General features: G+C 43.8%; 1 protein-coding gene across 1 annotated transcript in view; it reads right to left on the reverse strand.

The window, feature by feature from the left end:
• rxfp1 (relaxin family peptide receptor 1) overlaps positions 1 to 17,988 on the reverse strand; it is a gene marked incomplete at both ends in the record, with an annotated part of 92,932 nt that extends 74,944 nt beyond the window's left edge. Inside the window, 7 exons of the mRNA XM_080008261.1 lie at positions 15,631 to 15,864; positions 15,968 to 16,067; positions 16,598 to 16,723; positions 16,962 to 17,117; positions 17,228 to 17,358; positions 17,507 to 17,604; positions 17,954 to 17,988. Of these exons, the coding sequence (XP_079864387.1) occupies positions 15,631 to 15,864; positions 15,968 to 16,067; positions 16,598 to 16,723; positions 16,962 to 17,117; positions 17,228 to 17,358; positions 17,507 to 17,604; positions 17,954 to 17,988 (880 nt within the window). The remainder of the gene's footprint in view (positions 1 to 15,630; positions 15,865 to 15,967; positions 16,068 to 16,597; positions 16,724 to 16,961; positions 17,118 to 17,227; positions 17,359 to 17,506; positions 17,605 to 17,953) is intronic.
• Positions 17,989 to 20,529: the final 2,541 nt, after the last annotated feature.

Here is a 20,529-nt window from a genome sequence, read left to right on the forward strand (position 1 = left end):
CGCTCATGGGGTAGACGGGTCAGGACGATGCGAAGGACGATGGGAAACGATTCAGCCATTCCGCCACTACGGGGAGCTGGTTCCACCATTGGGGCGACAGGGATCAGAAGAGTCGCGACTTGAACGAATGACCCTTGCGACCACGTAGCGGTGGAGGAGCGAGGCCTCGGCCGGCGAGGGTCGAGGAGAAGCGGAGTCTGGAAGCCGACCAGGGACCGGAGATAGGGAGGAGCAGTTCCATGGATGCTCTTGTAGGAGAGCACTAGCGTCTTAAATCCGAGAGGAGATGGAAAGCCAGTGAAGCAATGGAAGGAGAGGAGTGACATGAGCGGATGCTCTTTGGTTGATAAAAGACGGGCAGCTGCATTTTGGATGCTGTGGAGGTGTGATGGAGCAGGCAGGTAATCCTGCCAGAAGAGAGTTGCGGGATTTAGACGGGAGATGACAAGCATCTCAGCCAGGACTTGTGATTTGGGAGGAGCAGGAGACCGGGTTGTCCAGATTTACCCCAAGGCTCTTGGGCGGTCAGAGATGGAGATACTTCGGTGTTCTCGATGGTGATGGAGAGGTCGTGTGAAGGCGGTCCTTCCCAGGGAGAAAGAGGAGCTCTGTCTGGTTAAGGTGGAGCTTCGAGTGGGGGCCAGATGTCCATCCATCAATGTCTTCAAGACGTGCACGGATGCGCCTCTCCATATCCCGAAGAGGGAAAGGAGAGCAGAGATTCAAGATTCAAGATGTTTATTTATCACATACATATACATACGATCATACCTATATATAGTGAAATGACATTGCAGCGCATCTGGAGATTATGTACAATAAGTACTTACTGGCACAAGAGCTAACTAATTAACTAGCTAACTAAACTAACTGATTCCTAAAACATAATTCCGTTAATAAAGAGAAAAAAATAAGAGTAAAAAAGTGAATATACTAAGTAGTAATACAAAATAGAAATAAAAGGAATAGACTGTATATGTATATGTACTGCTCCACAGTAGAAGGACTTGAGGATCCTCACGAGACCCTGAATTTCTTCAGCTGCCTGAGGTGGTAAAGACGCTGCCTCACCTTTCTCACCAGAGTGTCTGTATGTACAGTCCATGTTAAGTCCTCTGTGATGTACTTGAAGCTGCTCACCCTGTCGACAGAAGTCCCATTAATCATCAACGGGGCGTGCGTCCTCAGTTGTAATCCTCTCCTAAAGTCCACAATCAGCTCCTTAGTTTTGCTGACGTTCAGGAGGAGGCTGTTGTCCTGGCACGAGAGTGACATGTCAGACAGCTTCTCGTGGTAGGCCTTCTCATCGTTGTCGGTGATCAGGCCACCACCACGACGGTGTCGTCAGCAAACTTGTCGATGGTGTTGGAGCTGGACCTGGCCACACAGTCATGTGTGTACAGGAAGTACAGTAGGGGGCTGAGGAGACAGCCCTGGGGGGATCCTGTGTTCAGGGTGAGGGAGCTGGACATGTGCCTCCCCACCCCCACCACCTGGGTGCCGGGCTGAGAGGAAGTCCAGGATTCAGGCACACAGCGGGCCGTTCAGTCCTTGTTCCTGCAGTTTGACAGCCAGTCTGGTGGGGACTACGGTATTGAAAGTCGAACTGTAGTTGATGAACAGCCATTTCAAATAGGCCCCCTTCCGGCCATCCAGGTGCGTGAGCGTGGTGTGCAGTACCTGGGAGACCGCGTCGTCCGTGGATCTGTTCAGCCGGTATGCAAACTGCAGCGGGTCAGTGGTGCGGGGGAGGGAGGCGCAGATGTAGTACTTTAACAGTCTCTCGACTGACTTCATGACCACCGAGGGGAGGGCCACCAGACGGTAATTATTCAGGCAGGCAGGAGAGCTGAGTGTCATCGGCAGAGCAGTGGGAGGAGAAGCCATGGGAGGAGAGTAAATGAACAGGGGTATAAACATTAGAGCCCCAGTTTATTATTAATTTATCATATGGGATTTATTATATAGGATTCATCAAAGGGGATTTCTCATATAGGATACAACATATCATGGATAATATATGATTTATGACATACGAATGATAATATTGATAATATTAATGATACAGGCTTGATGCTATACAGTAGGATTCATCATGATTCATCGTATATGTTTCATCATGTAGGATTCATATATGATTCATCATTTACAATGTATCATATAGAATTGAAGATAGAGGATTCATTATATACTGTATAATTCATCATGCAGGATAATATAAGTTTGATGATTCATTATATAGGACTCATATAGATAGATACATCATACGGAATTCATCGCATGGTATTTATCACACAAGATTTATCATATGGGATATATGATTGATACTATATGATTTATCATGTATGTTTGATAATATAGGATACAATGGCTCTTAAATAACGGGAGCCTGCTGCCCAAAATGATATAAATACTCATACATGACTTGGAAATCCTGTGGGGCCTCAGAAGTGTGGCGTCCCGTGGCTGCTTTGCACTGGTGCATTACGGTGGAGGCCCCTCATGTCCGTCTGAACCACGCATCCATTGTTTGTCCCCGCTTTTTTGCAGCAAATCGGCTCCCGCCGCCGAAAGTCCCCCTTAAATCCCATCGTAAACATTGGCTTGGAATCACAGGGCACGTCAGGCAGCTCGTCTTGGATCGTTTGCTCAAAGCATTCGGATCCTTTCAGTGGTCCAAATCTGAATGTTACATCGGCTTAGACCCTGTCTCACACAACGTCCTTCTGTACAACATCGTCTTCGGTACCTGTCTCTAACGTCTCTAATCAAACTTTCTATTGCTGATCCTTTCTTTGGAAAGGGGGCTTTACATGTAGGTCGGCAAAACTGATTTCCCACGTTTCGCTTGTCAGATCAGATCGTTAGATCGAAACATCTCCAAGGCCTTGGCCCGCTGCCATGCGCTGACTTGGCACTCAATGAATGACTTGAATTATACAAAAGTGTGCTGCATCTCCCCCGCTCCACAACTTCTTTGTATTTAGTGGGATTCTATCTATTTTTAGAGCCTACTTCCATTGTTGCTCCGGCATTGAAAAAAATAAATGCCTGTAGTGGTTTTTGAGGGATGTTCTGCGAGAACCATGGTTTTCCACAGATAAAAATCTACGTTAAAGGAACAATACGAGGCCGGCCATAAAAGCTGGAGTGACGTGTCTCTGCTGAGTGTAATTGGGTCAGTGCTTTTCCGGTCGCATAGTGAGTTACTGCTGGTGCCTACTGCTAATGGGACGCGAGCCAATGGCCAGCGAGCTCATCGCTGCCTCATTATGTCTCGTCTCTCGTCCCTGGGAGTCCCTCGGTTGTGGATAGTTTACATAGCTTGCAGGCATCAATGCTCCTACAGTATGGATCCCGGTAGCCCTCCATGATGCCTTGTGGGTCCCTGTGTGGCCCCCTGTGAGGCCCTGTGGCCCTCTGTGGTCACCTGTGGCGCTCTGACGCCCTGTGGTCCCTTGAGGCCCTCTGTGAAACTGTGTGGTCCTCTGTTTATTCTTGTTGTCCTCTATGAAGGCCTCTGGCCCTCTGTGAAACCGTGTGGTCCTCTGTTAATACTTGTGGTCCTCTATGAAGCCCTGTGGCCCTCTGTGAAACCTTGTGGCCCTCTGTGAAACCTTGTGGTCCTCTGTTAATTGTTGTGGTCCTCTATGAAGCCCTATTGCCCTCTGTGAGGCCCTGGGGCCCTCTGTTGCCCTGTGATGCCTTGTGGCCTTCTCTGGGACACTCTCTGTGAAGCCCTTTCTTTATTGTCTAACGTACTTTCCTCGAAAAATCTCTAACTCTACTCATGCTGCTTATTCCTAGAGAAGGTTCAGCTGTGACTGTCATACACAGTAGTTTGATACTTCAGACAAAATGTACTTAGTCTCAGTCGATTTGGACTAAAGCGTCCGATCAATGAAGTAATGAAATGTTTATCCAGCCACTATGCACCTACTGCTCTCCAGCCATCGTAGAAGGTGAATCTATGTGACTGTGACTGTGTTTTTGGGAGTTTTGCCTCACCAGTCTGTGGTGCTAGGGTTGGGGCGTCTAACTGTCCTTTCAATGTGGGGCCTGGGAATCATGGTGATACTGTGATAAAGGGCTCCACGAGTAAACTGGACATAACCATGAATTGTTTAACCAGAAATTAGGTCACAGTCAGAAAGCTGATCAAAAACCACAATCTAGTCTCGGATGTAATCATCAGGTCCATTCAGAGCCTATTTCAGACGTCTCTTTAAGAACAAATTATTGTGACATAACAAAAAACAAAGAATGATTATAGTATAATCATTCTTTGTTTTATAATGAAATTGGTTTTCCTATATACTCCATGAAGAGCCGTCAGAGTTGATAAAAAGGACTTGACAGATTTATTATTTCATATCTTATCAATGAGAATGTGGTCTAGCCAAGAATTATTGAAGGTCAATGGTGGGATCAACATTTCCTCTTTTTTTTTTTTTACCTGTGACCCGCCTGGCACTATGGCGTGAAGTATTTTAAGGAAGCTTTATTGAATTTAAAATATTTTCACAAGGATAGTTCCGTTTAGTTTTATTACAATTCAGCCAGATGACCTTTCATAAAGACTGACAATTTTACATTGTACATGTAAGAGGAATTTGTCATGGTGAGGATTGGTGCATGTGTACAGACGATTATCATTAAAAAAAAGAGCTTAACAGTCTGATAAAATAAATGATAAATTAAAAAAAAAATAATAATAATAATGATAAAATAAAAAAATATATAAAATAAAATTATAATAAATATGCAGGCAGCAAAACACAGCTTTCAATTTATTTGTTTGAGGTACATGTTGCAGTTTTTTGGTTTCTGTGAAATGCATCACAATTTACAAAAGGTACAAACATTGTGGACTTCCGTCTGGACCAATCAGGACTTACGTCTGCATGTTTCTGGATCTTGTAGTAAATATTAATTTGTTCTCAAATTATTATTTGTTTGTTATGGTTCTTCATGCCACACACTGTATTTAGTTTCAGTATCTTTTCTTCAAATGTTGTATAAAACATAATTTGTCTTGTTGTCAATTCTGTTATTGCAATATAATCTCTTCCTGGAATATTATATATTTATTCCAACAGACTTTTTCTTATCCTGATAAAGATTATTTCCTTTAATTAAAACATCATCTAGTTTATTTTGTGTCCATGTGCAAACATTCTGGATCTTGTTCTTAAGAACTACTGTTTAACTCATAGTAGCACATTGTTAATTTCTGTAGTCTCAAAAATGTAAATCATCCTGATGAAATGACACTGACAGAATTATTACTTACTTATACTATACTTATTGAAAGTTTTCTCATTAGTGTTTTTTTCACAGTATTTTTATTTTGTACATTTTTTTAATATTGACTGACCTCGAGGAGAGGTCAGTCAATATTTAAAAAAAAAACCTGATGAGAAGCCCATAATAAGTCCATAAAAAGTCCATAATAAAATGGGAGATGGCCATACCAGAGAGTTCCTTCTCCGGAAGCATAGAGTGTAGGATAATATAGGTGTGTGTATATATGCGCGTGCACACACACTCATAAATAGTGTGCCATTCTCATCCGGCTCCAGCGCTTGAATAAAATAAAGTAAAGCTCTGAAAAAGATTCCTGGGTTCTCTGGGATGACTGAATGAGCTTGAGACAATGAATGAAACAAAAAGATTCCTTTATTGTGATAGCAAGTTATGCGTTAGGGAGGTGATAATGCATAGAATAGTAGAGCTTGGTGTGACGGTGTGATAATCATACTCCTCAGTATCACGACTTCGGGTATATCATGGTCTCAGGTTTTATGTCTGTCTGTCTGGATATAAATATAGAGTATACAGTATTTAGAATATTTAGGATATTATGGAGAGGGCTTCTCATGATTCTTTGAGTGTTGTTTGCACTGAACAGGCCGTCGTTGTGTGACAGGTGACACAGAGCTCAAACATAATATGCAAACACATCTCACTGAAGAAAGAGTGAATGGAGAAATCAGCCCTCTTTCACTGAGGTGACCCCACCTCCCCCCCACCCCAATGAGGGAGTCAATGATCTCCCAGGTGTAGTATAAGTCTAGACCAGGTGTTCTCACATCTTTTGACTGGCGACCCCCCCCCCCCAAAAAAAAGTGAAAGTCACACAACCGCGTCATTCCGACTAGCCAATGTTGGATCTACACATAGATTGCTACAGGATAGTTAAGTACACGTACAAACCTCCGTAGAGTTGGCGCCCCCTGCGATTTGAATTTAAATAAATTAATTGCCATTCGTGCTGCGTTTGTGCCCATTCGTGCCATAATAATTGCAATTTGTGCCGCTATGGTCTTTGATATATTTAGCATTATATTTCATGAGCTTATTAACTTTCTGTAACTGTTATGTAACTTTCCACAACTCAATGGGTGACCAAACATCCCGATGTGTGCGGGACAAAATTCATTTTTATGCTATGAAAAATTATAAAATATACAATAAAAATAATAATAATAATAAAATAATAATAATAATTCCCTATTTTTGTCCATGTTCAGAAAATAATCTGGCGACCCCCAGAAAACATTTGGCGACCCCCATTTTGAGAGCCCCAGGTCTAGTCTATTGCAGTGGGACATATAACATACAGTACGGAGGAGCATCACACTGATTTAATAAATACTATTTAAAAATATTAAATCATTGAATCGAATAAACCCTGTAGCCTCCAGTGAGGATGAAGCTGTGATGCGCTGTCCAGGCAGGGAGGGAGGGAGGGAGAGCCAATAATCAATGCAAAAAATGGACTGCATTTTATTTTCCAGTCTTGCGACCGCTCAAAGCACTTCCCAATACAGGCCTCATGTCTCAACCCGTCCTACGCTCTCTGCCTCCGGAGAAGGAACGTTCTCCGGAGGCAGGCGATGTTTTACAGTTGCACCCTGACAATAAAAGACACGTCTAGGGTCTGAGTGGCATTTTGAAAAAGAAAAACATAAAACATTTAATAACATATAAGAATATAAAGACCCATCTCCATAGAGACTGGGCGTGTTTACATTTCTCGTATTTGCATCCGAGGTCCACGGTTCTGATCGGACTCTACTTCTTCCCGAATGTATTTTCTTTCTTCCCGAAAGAACACATAATTTTTTAAATATTTGTGCAAAATAAATATTGGTAAAAATTATTTGTGCTTTATTTGGATTCGGCAACGCGCCTACTTTACGGAAATGTTATTGCTTCCATTTCCACACACTTCCATTTACAGCCGTGCCGGCAATTTCCCAAATGATACTAGATCGAGAACAGGGAAATTTATGGAACAACTTTTACAGAACATCGACACCTGATCCTTTTCTCACATGACTCCAAAACGGAAAATATCCAGTGGATTTACGGCTTTCAGTGCAAGTGGGAAAGGGGCTTGATTTAATAACAGCTTCGCCAAAAGCCCCCACCCCCACCCCCAGCACATGTCATCAGGATCCAAGTTTAAAACAGTTTAAACAGGCTGGTGAAACCAGTACCATCCCTACCATCTCTCTCCATTTCTGTCTGCAGAGCGACACGTCGGACAGAGTGCTGGGCGCGGTCTTGTCCCAGGACGTGGAGGGCGCTGAGCGGAGGTCGAGGTACAGTACAGTGGAGAAGGAGTGTCTGATGGTCATGGCGCAGATGGTGGTGGCTGGCGTTCTCCATCGCTCCCACAATAATTAAAGATAACTATTGCATCCTTTCAAGGAAATTTTAACCATACCAGACGATCGTATTCCATTGTTTCCTGTGAATTGAGTAACAATATCTTACATTCTCATTTACCTTGTAGTTATTTATATTTTCAACCGGGTGTAATGATTCTTCCATTTAAAATAATTCCACATACATTTTCACTGTTTTTTCTTGTTCCTACAGTACCCCTGATGCTAAGTAAAAGAGATATTTAGGGGCACCAACTAGGGCTGGAAAATATGGATTACATTTTGTGAGAAATGTCAGTTAAAGACATCCTTTTTAATATTTACGTTTTTTTTTAATATATTACACAAAATGAATGGCGCAGATAAGCTCTTTAGATGCAGTTGTACCCAGGGGCACTTCAATGGATTTTTTGGGCCCCACGAAAAGATATTACATTGGACCCCACCACGAGGCCACACCAACCCTGTCGTCCTTTTTTTCCCCTCTCTCCCGTCTTTCTTTTGGTTTTAGGAAGCTAGATTTGACTTTGGGAAGCTGAGACATGATGCTCCACTGTTCTATTAATGATTGGTTCATCATTTAATAATAAAAAAAATTACTCACAGTTCTAATCATTTTTTAGGGACCCTGTCCGTCACGGTCCCATAGATTGGTCCTATCTTTTCCCCCCTCTAGGGTGCCACTGGTTGTACCTTTTGTTGCTATGGAGATTAGTTAAACTCTCACATTATCGCAGACAACAACGATTGAATATTTTTAGGCGGAAATCAAATAAGTTGTTCCTATTGATGTTTTAATATCTGGATTTTAATGTTGATTTAGGAAACATTTTCTATCACTATTCATATTTGAAAAACATGCTTTGATGATAGTATATAGATAGTATAAAAAGCGTATTACAATTAGTATGTAAGAGATAGCCTAAGCTCCTCCCTCGGCGGGAGGTGCCCTGGCTGAAAAGGAGTGCACCCACTGTCACGTTAGGTTCACATGGTGAAGGGACACACACACTGGTCTGACGTTGAGGTTTGATTTTACTATAATTATTTATGTGTGAAAAAAATTGTTTATACCTGGTCTCCACAAAAATAACTAACTGTAGTATTTGTTTTATTGTGACATGTTTTTAAAATATTATATGAATATTTATGAAAAAATAAACAACATACTTAGGAAGAGTATCATATATTATATGATACTCTTCCCAAGTATGTTATTTTTTTTCCCCTTTTTAAAAAAAATATTTTTACAACTTGAACATATGTTCAAGTTTATGTGTTATTCTTTATACACGCTACACACTTTTATTGTATTTAGGTATGTGTTGCTTGTTTTAGCGACAATTTTCTATCTTATCTGGTCATGTTGTATTCATATCACATATAATGGTTTAAGCGTATTTGAATGCACATTTAGCAATTAAAAAAAAAAAAGTATTTTATTGGAAGAACAATGCAAGACAGACAATACAATATACTATATGTGATTCAGTATTTTACCTTCCATTTTTTCTTTTCTTTAACTAACAGCCCACACCAACTCCCATCCAATCCCCCTAGCCCCCGCCCTGTAAGAGCTTAAAAAAACAACAACAAAAAACCCCCACAAACTAACATAAACAACAATAACAATAAAAGTAATATTAATAATACCAGCGCCAGCATAAGATAGAAATGTTGACAGCCCTCATAATGTACAAAGTGTTTCAGTATACAATGGGGTAAAATAAAATAGAATCTTGCATTTTATGTGTTGAAGTGCTTGGGGTGTCAAGATGAGCGCAAGCTTTGTCACGGGCAGCTGGCCATTTGTCAAAATGGGTTGCCATGTTTTCAGGAAGATCTTATCTCTGTTGGTTTACTTGGCAAAGTCTGTCCATGTGGAGCACATCCCCCAGATCTCTAAACCACTGCTTGAATAGTGGGCTAGTCTCCCACGTCCACTGTTGTAAGATAAGGCGTTTGGCCAACAGGGTACAGAGGAAGGCTTGCCCCTCGTATTTTTTAATGGAAGGATTAACTTCCAAAGATGGCAGGTAATGGGTTTGGATCAATAGTTTTAAACGCCTTTAATATGTAGTCAAATATAAGAGTCCAAAAGGAATTTTAGCTTTGGGTAGGAGCAGAAGTGGTGGATGAGAGTTCCAGCCTCTTGTTTACACTTGTCGCACAGGGTGGAGACATTGAGAGGATATCTGGCGTGAAGCATGGACTTTGAATAATGGAGTCTGTGTACAACCTTGAATTGTCCTGAGGAGTGGCTGGCATTTATAGAGCTGTGGTGTGTTCCGTCAAGAATTGCCTACCAGACATCCTCAGAGATTTTAGGATTGAGTTCCTGTTCCCAGTCGGTGTTCAGTTTAAGGTCGGACATTACAGAGAGAGAGATTCGCCTGCAGAGTATTGTACAGAAAAGAGACTGATCCCTTAAGGCCAGGTGCACGCCGAAGGTACCTATAGAAATGTGCTGCTGGTAGATCATAGGTCAATTGCATCTGTTGGAAAGAAGCAAGGTACCCCTCAACATACATGTTCCTAATCGTGGCAATTTTTCTGCCCTTCCAGATGGAGAAGACTGGGTCAACCAAGGCAGGAGGAAAGGCATGGTTGTGGCAGATTGGGCTGATTAAGTATGCATTAGGCCGTTTAAGGAAAGATTGGATTTGTTTCCATAATTTTCTTTAAGGAGTGAAGAATAATTGGGTTGTTTATATAGACTGGAATCTGTGTCCTGAATGGGTTGTTAAGTAGTTCAGGGAGGGAAGTAGGACTGCATGTGGCCGCTTCAGTTTGAAGCCACGAGGGTCTGCTCTGGTGAGTGTGGTCTGCCGGTAGGCAGCCGCGCCAAAAGGCGAGTGCATTCAGATTGGCTGCACAGTTAAATTTAAGTTGTGATAAACGGAAGCCACATTCTGTTTTATATTTACATAGATGTTTTTTAGATATTCTGGCTGTTTTGATGTTCCAGAAGAAAAATGGAGTCCAACTTCTTGAAATATTAAATAGGAGTCAAAACCAGGATGGAATGAAAAATGTATAAAAATCTAGGGAGGGCAACCATCTTTATGGTGTTAATGCGAGCAACCATTGAGATGGGCAATGTATTCCAAAATTCAATATTGTGTTTTAACTGATGCATCTTGGATTCCAATTTACTTTTCATGAGTTTCCTGTGCTCTCTTGTGGCAATTATACATTTTAAAGGGAGTGGTTTGTAGAAAGCTTAGGTCTGCTTTGTATATGGGCATCAGTTCGATCTTCTCCCAATTTATATTGTATCGTGAAAAGCTTCCAAAAGCATCAATTAAACGTAATAACAGTGGGATGGATGTTTTAGAGTGCGACAAAAAAATATGGTTATACCATCTGCGACTAGAGACAGATTGTTAACTGTGTTGTGAATCCGAAGTGGGGCCATCTCCTGACTTGCTAGAACCTCAATGGCTGGATTAAAGAGGTACGGAGAGCAGGAGCACCACTGGCCTACGCCTCTCGATGCCTGCGAAACCTCACAATTAGTAATAATGGATGCTTGAGAGTGGACATATATGATATCAATGCAGTCAATAAAAGCCCTCACCAAAACCAGAGTGTTTTAAGGTGGTCAACATATATTTCCATTCTATATAGTCGAAAGCCTTTCTGGCCTCCAAGGCAATTACCACACTCTTCTGTATGTTTATGATATACGACGTTGAAGAGGCGGCGTACGTTGAAACCAGTTTGGTCAGGATGTACTAAATTAGCTATGTGTTTGCTTAATCTATTTGCCACGATTTACAGAATATTTTCATTCGACATTGGACGGTATGATGACATTTCCAAAGGGTCTCTGTCTTTCTATAAGAGTAGGGCAATGTTTGCTTTGTAAAGTGTATGGGGCAGCACAGAGGTTTCTTTTAAATGGTTAGTTCAATGACAAACCCGTCGGGGCCGGGGGCTTTGTTTTATGGAAATTTAGAAACAGCAGTTTTAATGTCGTCCAACGGTACAGCAGAGTCCAATGCCTTCGCTGCTTCTTGGTCGAGAGTGGGAAGTTGGCTGTTGTCTAGGAATTGGTTCATTATCTGGGAATCAGTTGTTTTACATTTGGATTGGTGCAGCTCCTCATAGAATTGCGCGAAACATTTATTTATCTCAGCCGGAACTGTTATAGATTAACCTTTTCTGTCTCTTACTTTAGAAATTGGCACGAGTGGCTTGTGTGTGTCGTGGCTGCCTTGGGAGTAAACTATGGGGTTTATCACTCAAATCAAAATATCTTTGTTGCGTCTTAGGACTGTACTGTATTAATGTTGTAAGTTAGTGATTGACTCAAGAGTAGCGTCATCAGGATTGCTCTTAAATATATGTTCTTGAGTTCTGGAGTCTTGTTCTATATCTTTCTATTACTACTACTACTACTACTACTACGAGCAGCAGTATGGTTTCATGCCAGGAAAGAGTACTGCAGATGCAATGTTTGCTTTAAGAATGCTGATGGAAAAGTACAGGGAAGGCCAGAAGGAGTTGCACTGCGTCTTTGTGGATTAAGAGAAAGCGTATGATAGGGTGCCGAGAGAGGAAGTGTGGTATTGCATGAGGAAGTCGGGGGTGGCAGAGAAGTACGTAAGAGTGGTACAGGATATGTATGAGGGTAGTCAGACAGTAGTAAGGTGTGCAGTAGGTGTGACGCAGGCATTCAAAGTGGAGGTGGGATTGCATCAAGGAGCAGCTCTGAGCCCTTTCTTGTTTGCAGTGGTGATGGACAGGTTAACAGATGAAATCAGGCAGGAGTCTCTGTGGACTATGATGTTCGCGGATGACATTGTGATCTGTAGCGAGAGTAGGGAGCAGGTGGAGGAGAGCCTGGAGAAGTGGGGGCATGCATTGGAGAGAAGAGGAATGAAAGTTGGCAGGAGTAAGACAGAATACATGTGCCTGAAGTGAGTTCAAGTACTTGGGGACAACCATCCAAAGTAGAGCAGAGTGCCGGAGAGAGGTGAAGAAGAGAGTACAGGCAGGGTGGAGTGGGTGGAGAACAGTGTCCGGACTGATCTGTGACAGAAGGGTTCCAGCAAGAGTGAAGGGGAAGGTGTACAGGACGGTGGTGAGAGCAGCCATGTTGTACGGTTTAGAGGCGGTGGCACCGACAAAAAGGCAGGTGGCTGAACTGGAGGCGGCAGAGTTGAGGATGTTGAGGTTTTCATTGGGAGCGACGAGGATGAACAGGATTAAGAAGGAGGACATTAGAGGGACAGCTCAGGTCGGACAGTTTGGTGGAAAAGTGAGAGAGGCCAGACTGAGATGGTTTGGACACGTGTGCAGGAGAGATGAGAGTTACATTGGGAGAAGGAGGCTGAGGGTGGAGCTGCCAGGCAAGAGGAAAAGAGGAAGCCAAAGAGAAGCTTTAAGGAGGTGCTGAGGGAGGACATGCAAGCGGTTGGTGTAAGGGAGGGAGAAGAACACGAGGTGTTGGAGGCAGATGATCCGCTGTGGCCACCCCTAACGGGAGCAGCCCAAAGAAAAAGAAGACTCTCCCTTTTATTAGAGGGTTCTCCAACTAAAACAAATAAAAACAGTGCTTTTTTATTTTAGAAGTATTTATTTTCATCCGTTTCCAAATTGAACGGAACAAAAAAGTCCTGTGCGTCCTGTGCTGCGCGGGCAGAGCAGATTGATACACCCTTGACCCCCATAACAATTTGGTGCAGTTCATTTCAATAATGAAATCAAACAATAAGTGAAATATCCATCCAAATATCATTAACACTGTGTATTTAGATTATGTTGTCCACTCATCACATCGCCACCTCGTCGCGAGGTTGAAAAGACGTCCGTCCCTGTGTCTCTGATTGGACTGTCCTTCCAAAATGCATAACCGGCCTAAGAGACCAATCATTCTACTGATCACCTCACTGTACCTCCAAAAAAGCATCATTAGTGATCTTGTGATTTGTAGGCCAACGCTGCAATGGGGGTCCTCTCCAGGAAGTGCATGTGTGTGTGTGTGTGTCTTTTTTTTGTTTGTATCTTGTTTGTGAGATTGGCAGAAAAAGGGAACACTAAAAGAAAACCCTGGTACTATGAGCTTAGAGTGACTAGGGCCACAGGGAATGGCTTGAAATGTTGTGGACAGTAGTTTGGACGGTAAGGGTCGGGCCTTGAATGATCGATCATTCTGCTTCACGATTAATTTCATTCCTTTTTTGGGGTAATTAGATTTTTTTATTTGTATAATTTATTAATTATTATTATTATTATTATTATTATTATTATTATTATTCTGTTTCTACATTAGTTGTTGTATATAACCAAATGTTTCCTGTGTGTGTGTGTGTGTTTTTTTTTTAATAGTTTTTTCCCGTTGTTTTTTAAGGTTATATTTGTTGTTTATCATTAGGTTTAGGGCATATTTTCATATTTTATCATGTAGGAGCATCCAAAAAAAGAATAAGATTATGTACAGTTAACTATTTATTCAAATTGGCATTTTTTCTTTTCATATATGGCCGTTTTCCTTGTTTTTTTTGTTTTTTCCCCATTCTAAAGTGTCCTTAGGTTTGTGAAAGGCACTATTTAAATCGCAGTTATTATTATTATTATTATTATTATTATTATTATTATTATTATTATTATTATATTTTTCGGGAAATTATGAAGTAGCTGTCCATCTACACTTAGACGCCTGTAGCCGTATATATAAATATATACACAATATGTACCATCGTGAACAATTATTTAAACTTATTTACTATCAATGAAACTGCATTGCGGCCGAGGTTGAATTCTGCTGTTGTGAGACAGATATGGAAGACAATAAAGTGGCAAACAATGGAACAGCCATTCCTCAATGACCGTCCACCATGACATCAAAATAAAGGGATGGTTTTCCATCATAAACCACTTTGTCTTACCCAGATTCAGGCGAGAAGGTCCATCCCCGTGTGTCCCGAACCCAGATAGCAGAGCGCTAACTATGTTAGCTTGACGCATGGCCGGGGATGGGATCAGCTAACCTAGCTCCTGGTAAACGAGAGAGACACGCCTTCCAGCGTCTCAAAAGCTGAGTTGTTTGAGCTCTACATGTCGTCTCTTTATCACAAGCAAAAGTAAAAAGATAAAAATGAAATTGCAGTTGTTTTAAAGTCTATCTTTTACCATCCGTCTACCGGGCGCGGTGATCGGCGGTTGCCAAGTATGAACTGCGATGCCTCGTGCCCTGAACAGCATCAACATCACAGGTGTGGCTCATAATGTTCATTATCTCTGTTTCATTTTACGTGTAAAAGATGGAAACAGACTCCATTGAGGGCATGTGCTGCACCTGCGTACATGAAAAGAGTGAGATCCAACAGACTCAGATGAATATATCCCATAAATATTAATAGATATTCAATCAAACACTATTTTCACAATATGTTCTGGATGTAATTACATTTCACACCAATATCAAGAATTTTCAGAGGCATGTTTCATTTCACACATCATCACACATCGCACATTTCCCATCATCATCAATGAGAAAAAAAAAAATAATAATTAAAAAAAAAAAAAAAAAAAAAAATATATATATATATATATATATATATATAAATAAAATGGTTGCGAACTTGCGCCGTGAAACAAATAAATTGTGTCAAAGCAGAGTTGGGTTTTTTTAAAGCCACAGCCTGCATCACATACACCTCACAACCAGGCCTGGTGTGGGCCTGGCGGGTATACTCGTGGACTACCCGCTGGCTTGTCCGTCAGCCATCGATAGTAGGCCAGTTCTGTGCCCCCGGCAATCAGGCTTGGACAGGGCCCCGAACACCAGGTCCACAGGTGTCCGGAGTTCCCACCCAAACATGAGTGCCGCAGGTGTACACATGCTTGACTCCTGCATAGCAGTTTGGTAGAACCACAAGACAAGGGGTAAGTGGTGGTCCCAGTCCCGCTTGTGTCGCCTGGTGAGGATGGCCAGCTGCTTTACCAGGGTTTCGGTTGAAGTGCTCATCTAGCCCAGCGCTGTGGAGGTGCAGCGGCGTCGTCCTCATCTCACTCACCTCCAGCTGCCTGCACACGTCACCGAACACTTGAGACTCCATGTTCAGACCCTGGTCACTGTGGAGCTCAGCAGTAACCCTGAAACGGGCAAACAACTCCTCCACCAGCTTCTCCACCATTGTAGCCACACTCTGATTTGGCACCGCGTACGCCTGGGCCACTGAGTGAAACAATCCATGGCGACAGGGATGTAGCAGTTGCAAAGCGGCATGGGAACCCTGGGAGAGTCCCTTCTGAGCTGTACAGAGGTCGCAGCAGTGCACGTGTAGCTCGACATCCTGTCGCCCAGTAGAAACATCCTTGGAGAGCCTTAGAGTTCCCGTAGTGCCTCATCACCGCTGCACCATGGACCAGCTGAAGGACCTGGGACGAAGCACACGAGGCACCAGAAGCTGGAGCAGGTCAGCCCTTGTCGATAAGGCGGTGAAGCAGGCTGGCTATGGTGGCAAAGTCCCTCACGAACCGGCAGTGGTCGGATGCCAGGCCCAGGAAGCTTTGCAGCTCGCTGAAAGTTGTTGGCGTTGGCCAATCTCGGACCGCAACCACTTTTTCCGGATCGATGGAAACCCCCTGTGTGCTGACCACATGCCCTAGGAACGTTGTCTCCCTTCGGAACAGATGGCACTTTTTCGGGTTAAGACTCAACCCGGCCTGTCGAATGGCAGCGAATGGCAACTACAGGAAGCTGAACCTGCTGGAACCTGAGATGTAATCCAGGGCGTCGATGAGGCGGGGTAGAGGGTAGGAGTCCTTGGTCCTCTATCCTCCAGCTCTCATCCTTTTTTCTCATCAGAACGGCCGCCGCTCCCCACAGGCTATCTGAAGGCTCAATCTCTCCTGCAGCAGCTATCTCTCGGATCTTTTCCACCCATGACGCTTGGCCAGGGCCAAACGGTAGGGCCAAGGCGGATGGGTGGGGACGAGCCAGTGTCAATGGCATGCTGGACCAACCCTGTCTGCATGCAGTCTTCGTCCTTGGCGGCATAGAGCTCGATGTTGTCATCGAGGAGCTCCATTAGCTAGTTGGTGATCAAGCCCTTCAAGGCTATGTTCCCACAGCTCCTGGACTGCTGCACAGGTCTCAGTAGAGAGAAGGGAGGTAGGCAGGGTAGCGGGCCCTTTGGTGGCTGGTGGTGATGTAGAGGGCCCCTTGATGGCGGCTGCAGCTCGGCGGTCTCCCCGAGTCCTCCTCCTCGGTCCTGCGTGAAGCGCTATGGTCTCCGAGCCGATGGTGAACGTGGCCCAGGACAGGTTAACCTGGGCGCCCCAACAGGTAGGCAGGTCCAGACCGATGATACATGGGTCCTGGATGTTGGCTAACCAGAACTCATGCACCATCTCCTGGTCTCCAATGCAAATCTGCACTGGTTTTATGCCCTTCATACTGGCTTTTTCCTGTATCACCGTCCTCATCTGGACAGCAGTAGGGGTCCAGGTTGAAGAGAGTACCCCCTTGGTGCCTGCATGATTCCTGGACAGATGAGGGTGATGTTGGACCAAGTATCCATAAGGGCTTGGCAAACCTGGCCATCAAGTTCACAGTCCACGTAGAGGCCAAGGCCAGGGTGCATAGGCCTTGGAGGGAAGTTGGGTTTGGGAGCGGGGCTAGCCTCACTGGGCTGCTCCACTGTTGTTTCCCGGCAGTGGAACGAGGCTTTGGTGCGGGCGACGGACAATCACAGGCTTTGTGACCAGGTTTGTCACAGCAATAGCAGCGGGTGGTCGTGGTCGTTGCCGGGGCTGGGGGACTGGGGGTGGCACCAGGCAGACAGGCGTCCTACTCCAGCTCGTTGTCTAGCGACCGGGGTACAGCGAGGCGCACATGTTGGCGTAGGTGCTCCGGTGACAGCGCCCGCAGGAAGGCATGTAGGGCGAGGTCCTGCTGGTCTGCTGTGCTGAACTGTGGGTAACCAAGTTGAGTGTGGAGCCGCACATCTGCTGCGAGAGTGCCCAGGCTCTCTCTGCCCAGGAAAGCAAGGAACAGAAAGCTCTCTCCTTCCTATCGGCAGGAAGGAGCGAGCCTTCTGTTCCTTGCTATCGTCCGTAAACAGGCTCTGCTCGAAACGTCTCTCCAGCACTCTGACGAGGGCTTGGAAGTTGCACTGCTTTGCTGGCATGAGGTCTAGCAGAACCAGTAGAGCCTTTTCCTCCAGTGCCAGGGCCAAATGGACGGCTGCCCCTTTGTCTCCCCATCAGCTGAACTGTGCTGCAAGCCATACCTGGCTTCCATGACCCCCCCCCCACTGTACCTTGGCATCTTAGCAGGGGTTCGAGGTGCAGCCATGGTTGACCGAACCCCAGGCGTAGGGGGTTGCTGGTGGATTTTCATAGGCAGCTGATAGCATTAACGGCCACCACCGGGTGGCGATGCACTGACATCATTAGGTTGGGCGGGGAGAGCTGTCAGCTGGTCCACCTCAGGTATAGCCTCCGCTATTTCACAGAGCTCTTGATTAATTCCGTCCATATCCCACTTTCAAGATTCAACACCAATGTGTCAGGCTTGTCCTGTGAAACAAATTAGTCCAGTCAAAAGAGCACTTTTTTGGTTTTCATTTTCTTAGTAACCCACTTTCTGTGTCTCATACACCACACAACCAGCAGGGGCAGCATCCATATATTTTCACAGACCACAATAACATAGAGAACCCCTGAGGCCATAACCAGCTGCGTCACTCAACATCATGGTCTTGTCCTAGTCAACAACAAAAGTCAAAGCAATCTGGGTCACCCACCAATACAAACAACACAGCCTAACACCAACAGAATATCCAGAACGATTGAAAACACATAATAAAACACAAAGGCGACACATAACATCTCCAGACCCATAATCCTTTGCATCAACATAACCAAAAGGCCTGGGCCCACCCCCTTGAGTCGCTACAACATTTATATATATTTATTAAATAATATGAAAATTTGTTGTTTTAATTTAAACATGTAATTTATGATCTTTTTAAAGATTTATATAGGTATATAACAAGTGTAGTTATAATTATTTTTTAAGTAATTCTCTACTATGTAAGTATTGCAGCCACTGGCGTCCATTAAAGATGATTCCTGACAGGAAGGGATTCAGCACGACACCGTGGAGGATAACGACCGCTGCGTAATGAGGTCATCGCGAGAACAGGTCCGTGTTGTCAGCAGCCAACTGCTACAGAGGCATCAATGAAAAAAATACATCCCACCTGGTTGAGATGCTGGAGAGATCATTCTAAGGCAGGTTTCTCACCGTGTCATTGGAATTTATGAAAAAATGAATAAATAAATGAATAGAAAATGGACACATATTAATAAAAAGTTAATAGTTGGTTGGTTTTGCGATTAGTTGCCTGGATATGCGATGCAGAACTGGCTCTCTGTATGAGTTAGCGTGTAGGAGTTGCGAAACCCAGAGATACGCAACTCACAAAATGTCATGGATATTCGGCTTTCGGGTGAAATTTCAGGATGAACCTAAAATGCACTATAACCTTTACAGGTGAACTTAATTTGACCTTCTCTAATTTTTTGAATGCACATGTCCAACTGTTCAGTGTTTCAGTACTTTTTGCACAACTTGCTGTTCACTAACAAGGAGCTGAACAGCAAAATTTACAACAGGTGTTTGATCCATGAATCGACCAATACATTTCCTGGTTCAATTAGAATTGGTATTTAAACAGTCCTCTTCATCATGCTGTTCACATTTTGACATCATGAGACCAAGACCACACCTAACAACTGATCAACAGCACCTCGCCTTGCGAGGCTTCAAACAGGATGTTGTCAGAGGGAAGTGGCCACTGAGCTTAGAGTGTCACAGAGTGTCATCAGCAGGTTGCAACAGAGATACAGAGACTGGAAGAGTCACAGAAAGGCATAGAAGTGGACGTCCTTTGGCCACACGAAAATAAAGTAGTATCAGTAGTATAAGAAGTATAATTAAGCTAATGTTACACATCAAATAAAAGCCTAAAATGTTGACTAAAAAAGGAAAAATAAACCTCAAAGAAAATGATTACAATATTTATTTATTGCCAAAAAACAATTCCGTTCTCGTCTCTTTTTGTCCATGCGATCCTGGAACGCTGCTCTTTGCCCCGTCCTCCGAGCCCCGCCCAACATGGATGAGGCAAGGAGCCGGTTCCCTGCAAAGAAGAAGAAGAAGAAAGAAGAAACAGTCTTTAATTGTCACACGACACTCCACAACACATGCTTGCACACACACACACACATGCTTGATGGTGGCCGGTGAAATGGCTCCTCTGCTTTTGACCCATCCTGGCTTGTCCTTCCTCCGGGGGCACAGCCAGGAGCAGTGGGCAGCATACGTGGACGCGCCCGGGGACCAGGTGATAAGTGTCCATCGCTGGTCAGACCATGATGGGTGCATGTTTTTGGTGGGGGTCCTTACTGACGTGAGGTGGAGGAAACCATGCAAACATGCAAACTCCACACAGAAAGGCTCCTGTTTGGAAGATAACCCGCCGGAGCACGGTGCCAACAGCGCCCCAGGCGGGAATCGAACCCAGGACCTTCTTGCTGTGAGGCAGCAGTGCAATGCACTGCGCCACCGTGCCGTAAATGTCCATACTCTGGTAATTATTCTTCAAAAATGATCCACCATTACAGGAAGTCATTGATATGTAAGGAAATGCTGCAGATAATTATTTCCACAGAAATAACTAAATAAATGATACATAACTAAATATCATTTAATTGACATTGCAGCGTAGATTAAGGTCAGTGTAGAGTAGTGTACACAACATTCTCTCTGTCTGTCTGTGCAATCAAATTGATCACAGTGAAGATAAATATGCAGAATAAACACCATTCA

This window comes from Zeus faber (genome assembly GCF_960531495.2).
Source record: "Zeus faber genome assembly, chromosome: 10".
In the NCBI taxonomy this organism is placed as follows: Eukaryota; Metazoa; Chordata; class Actinopteri; order Zeiformes; family Zeidae; genus Zeus; species Zeus faber.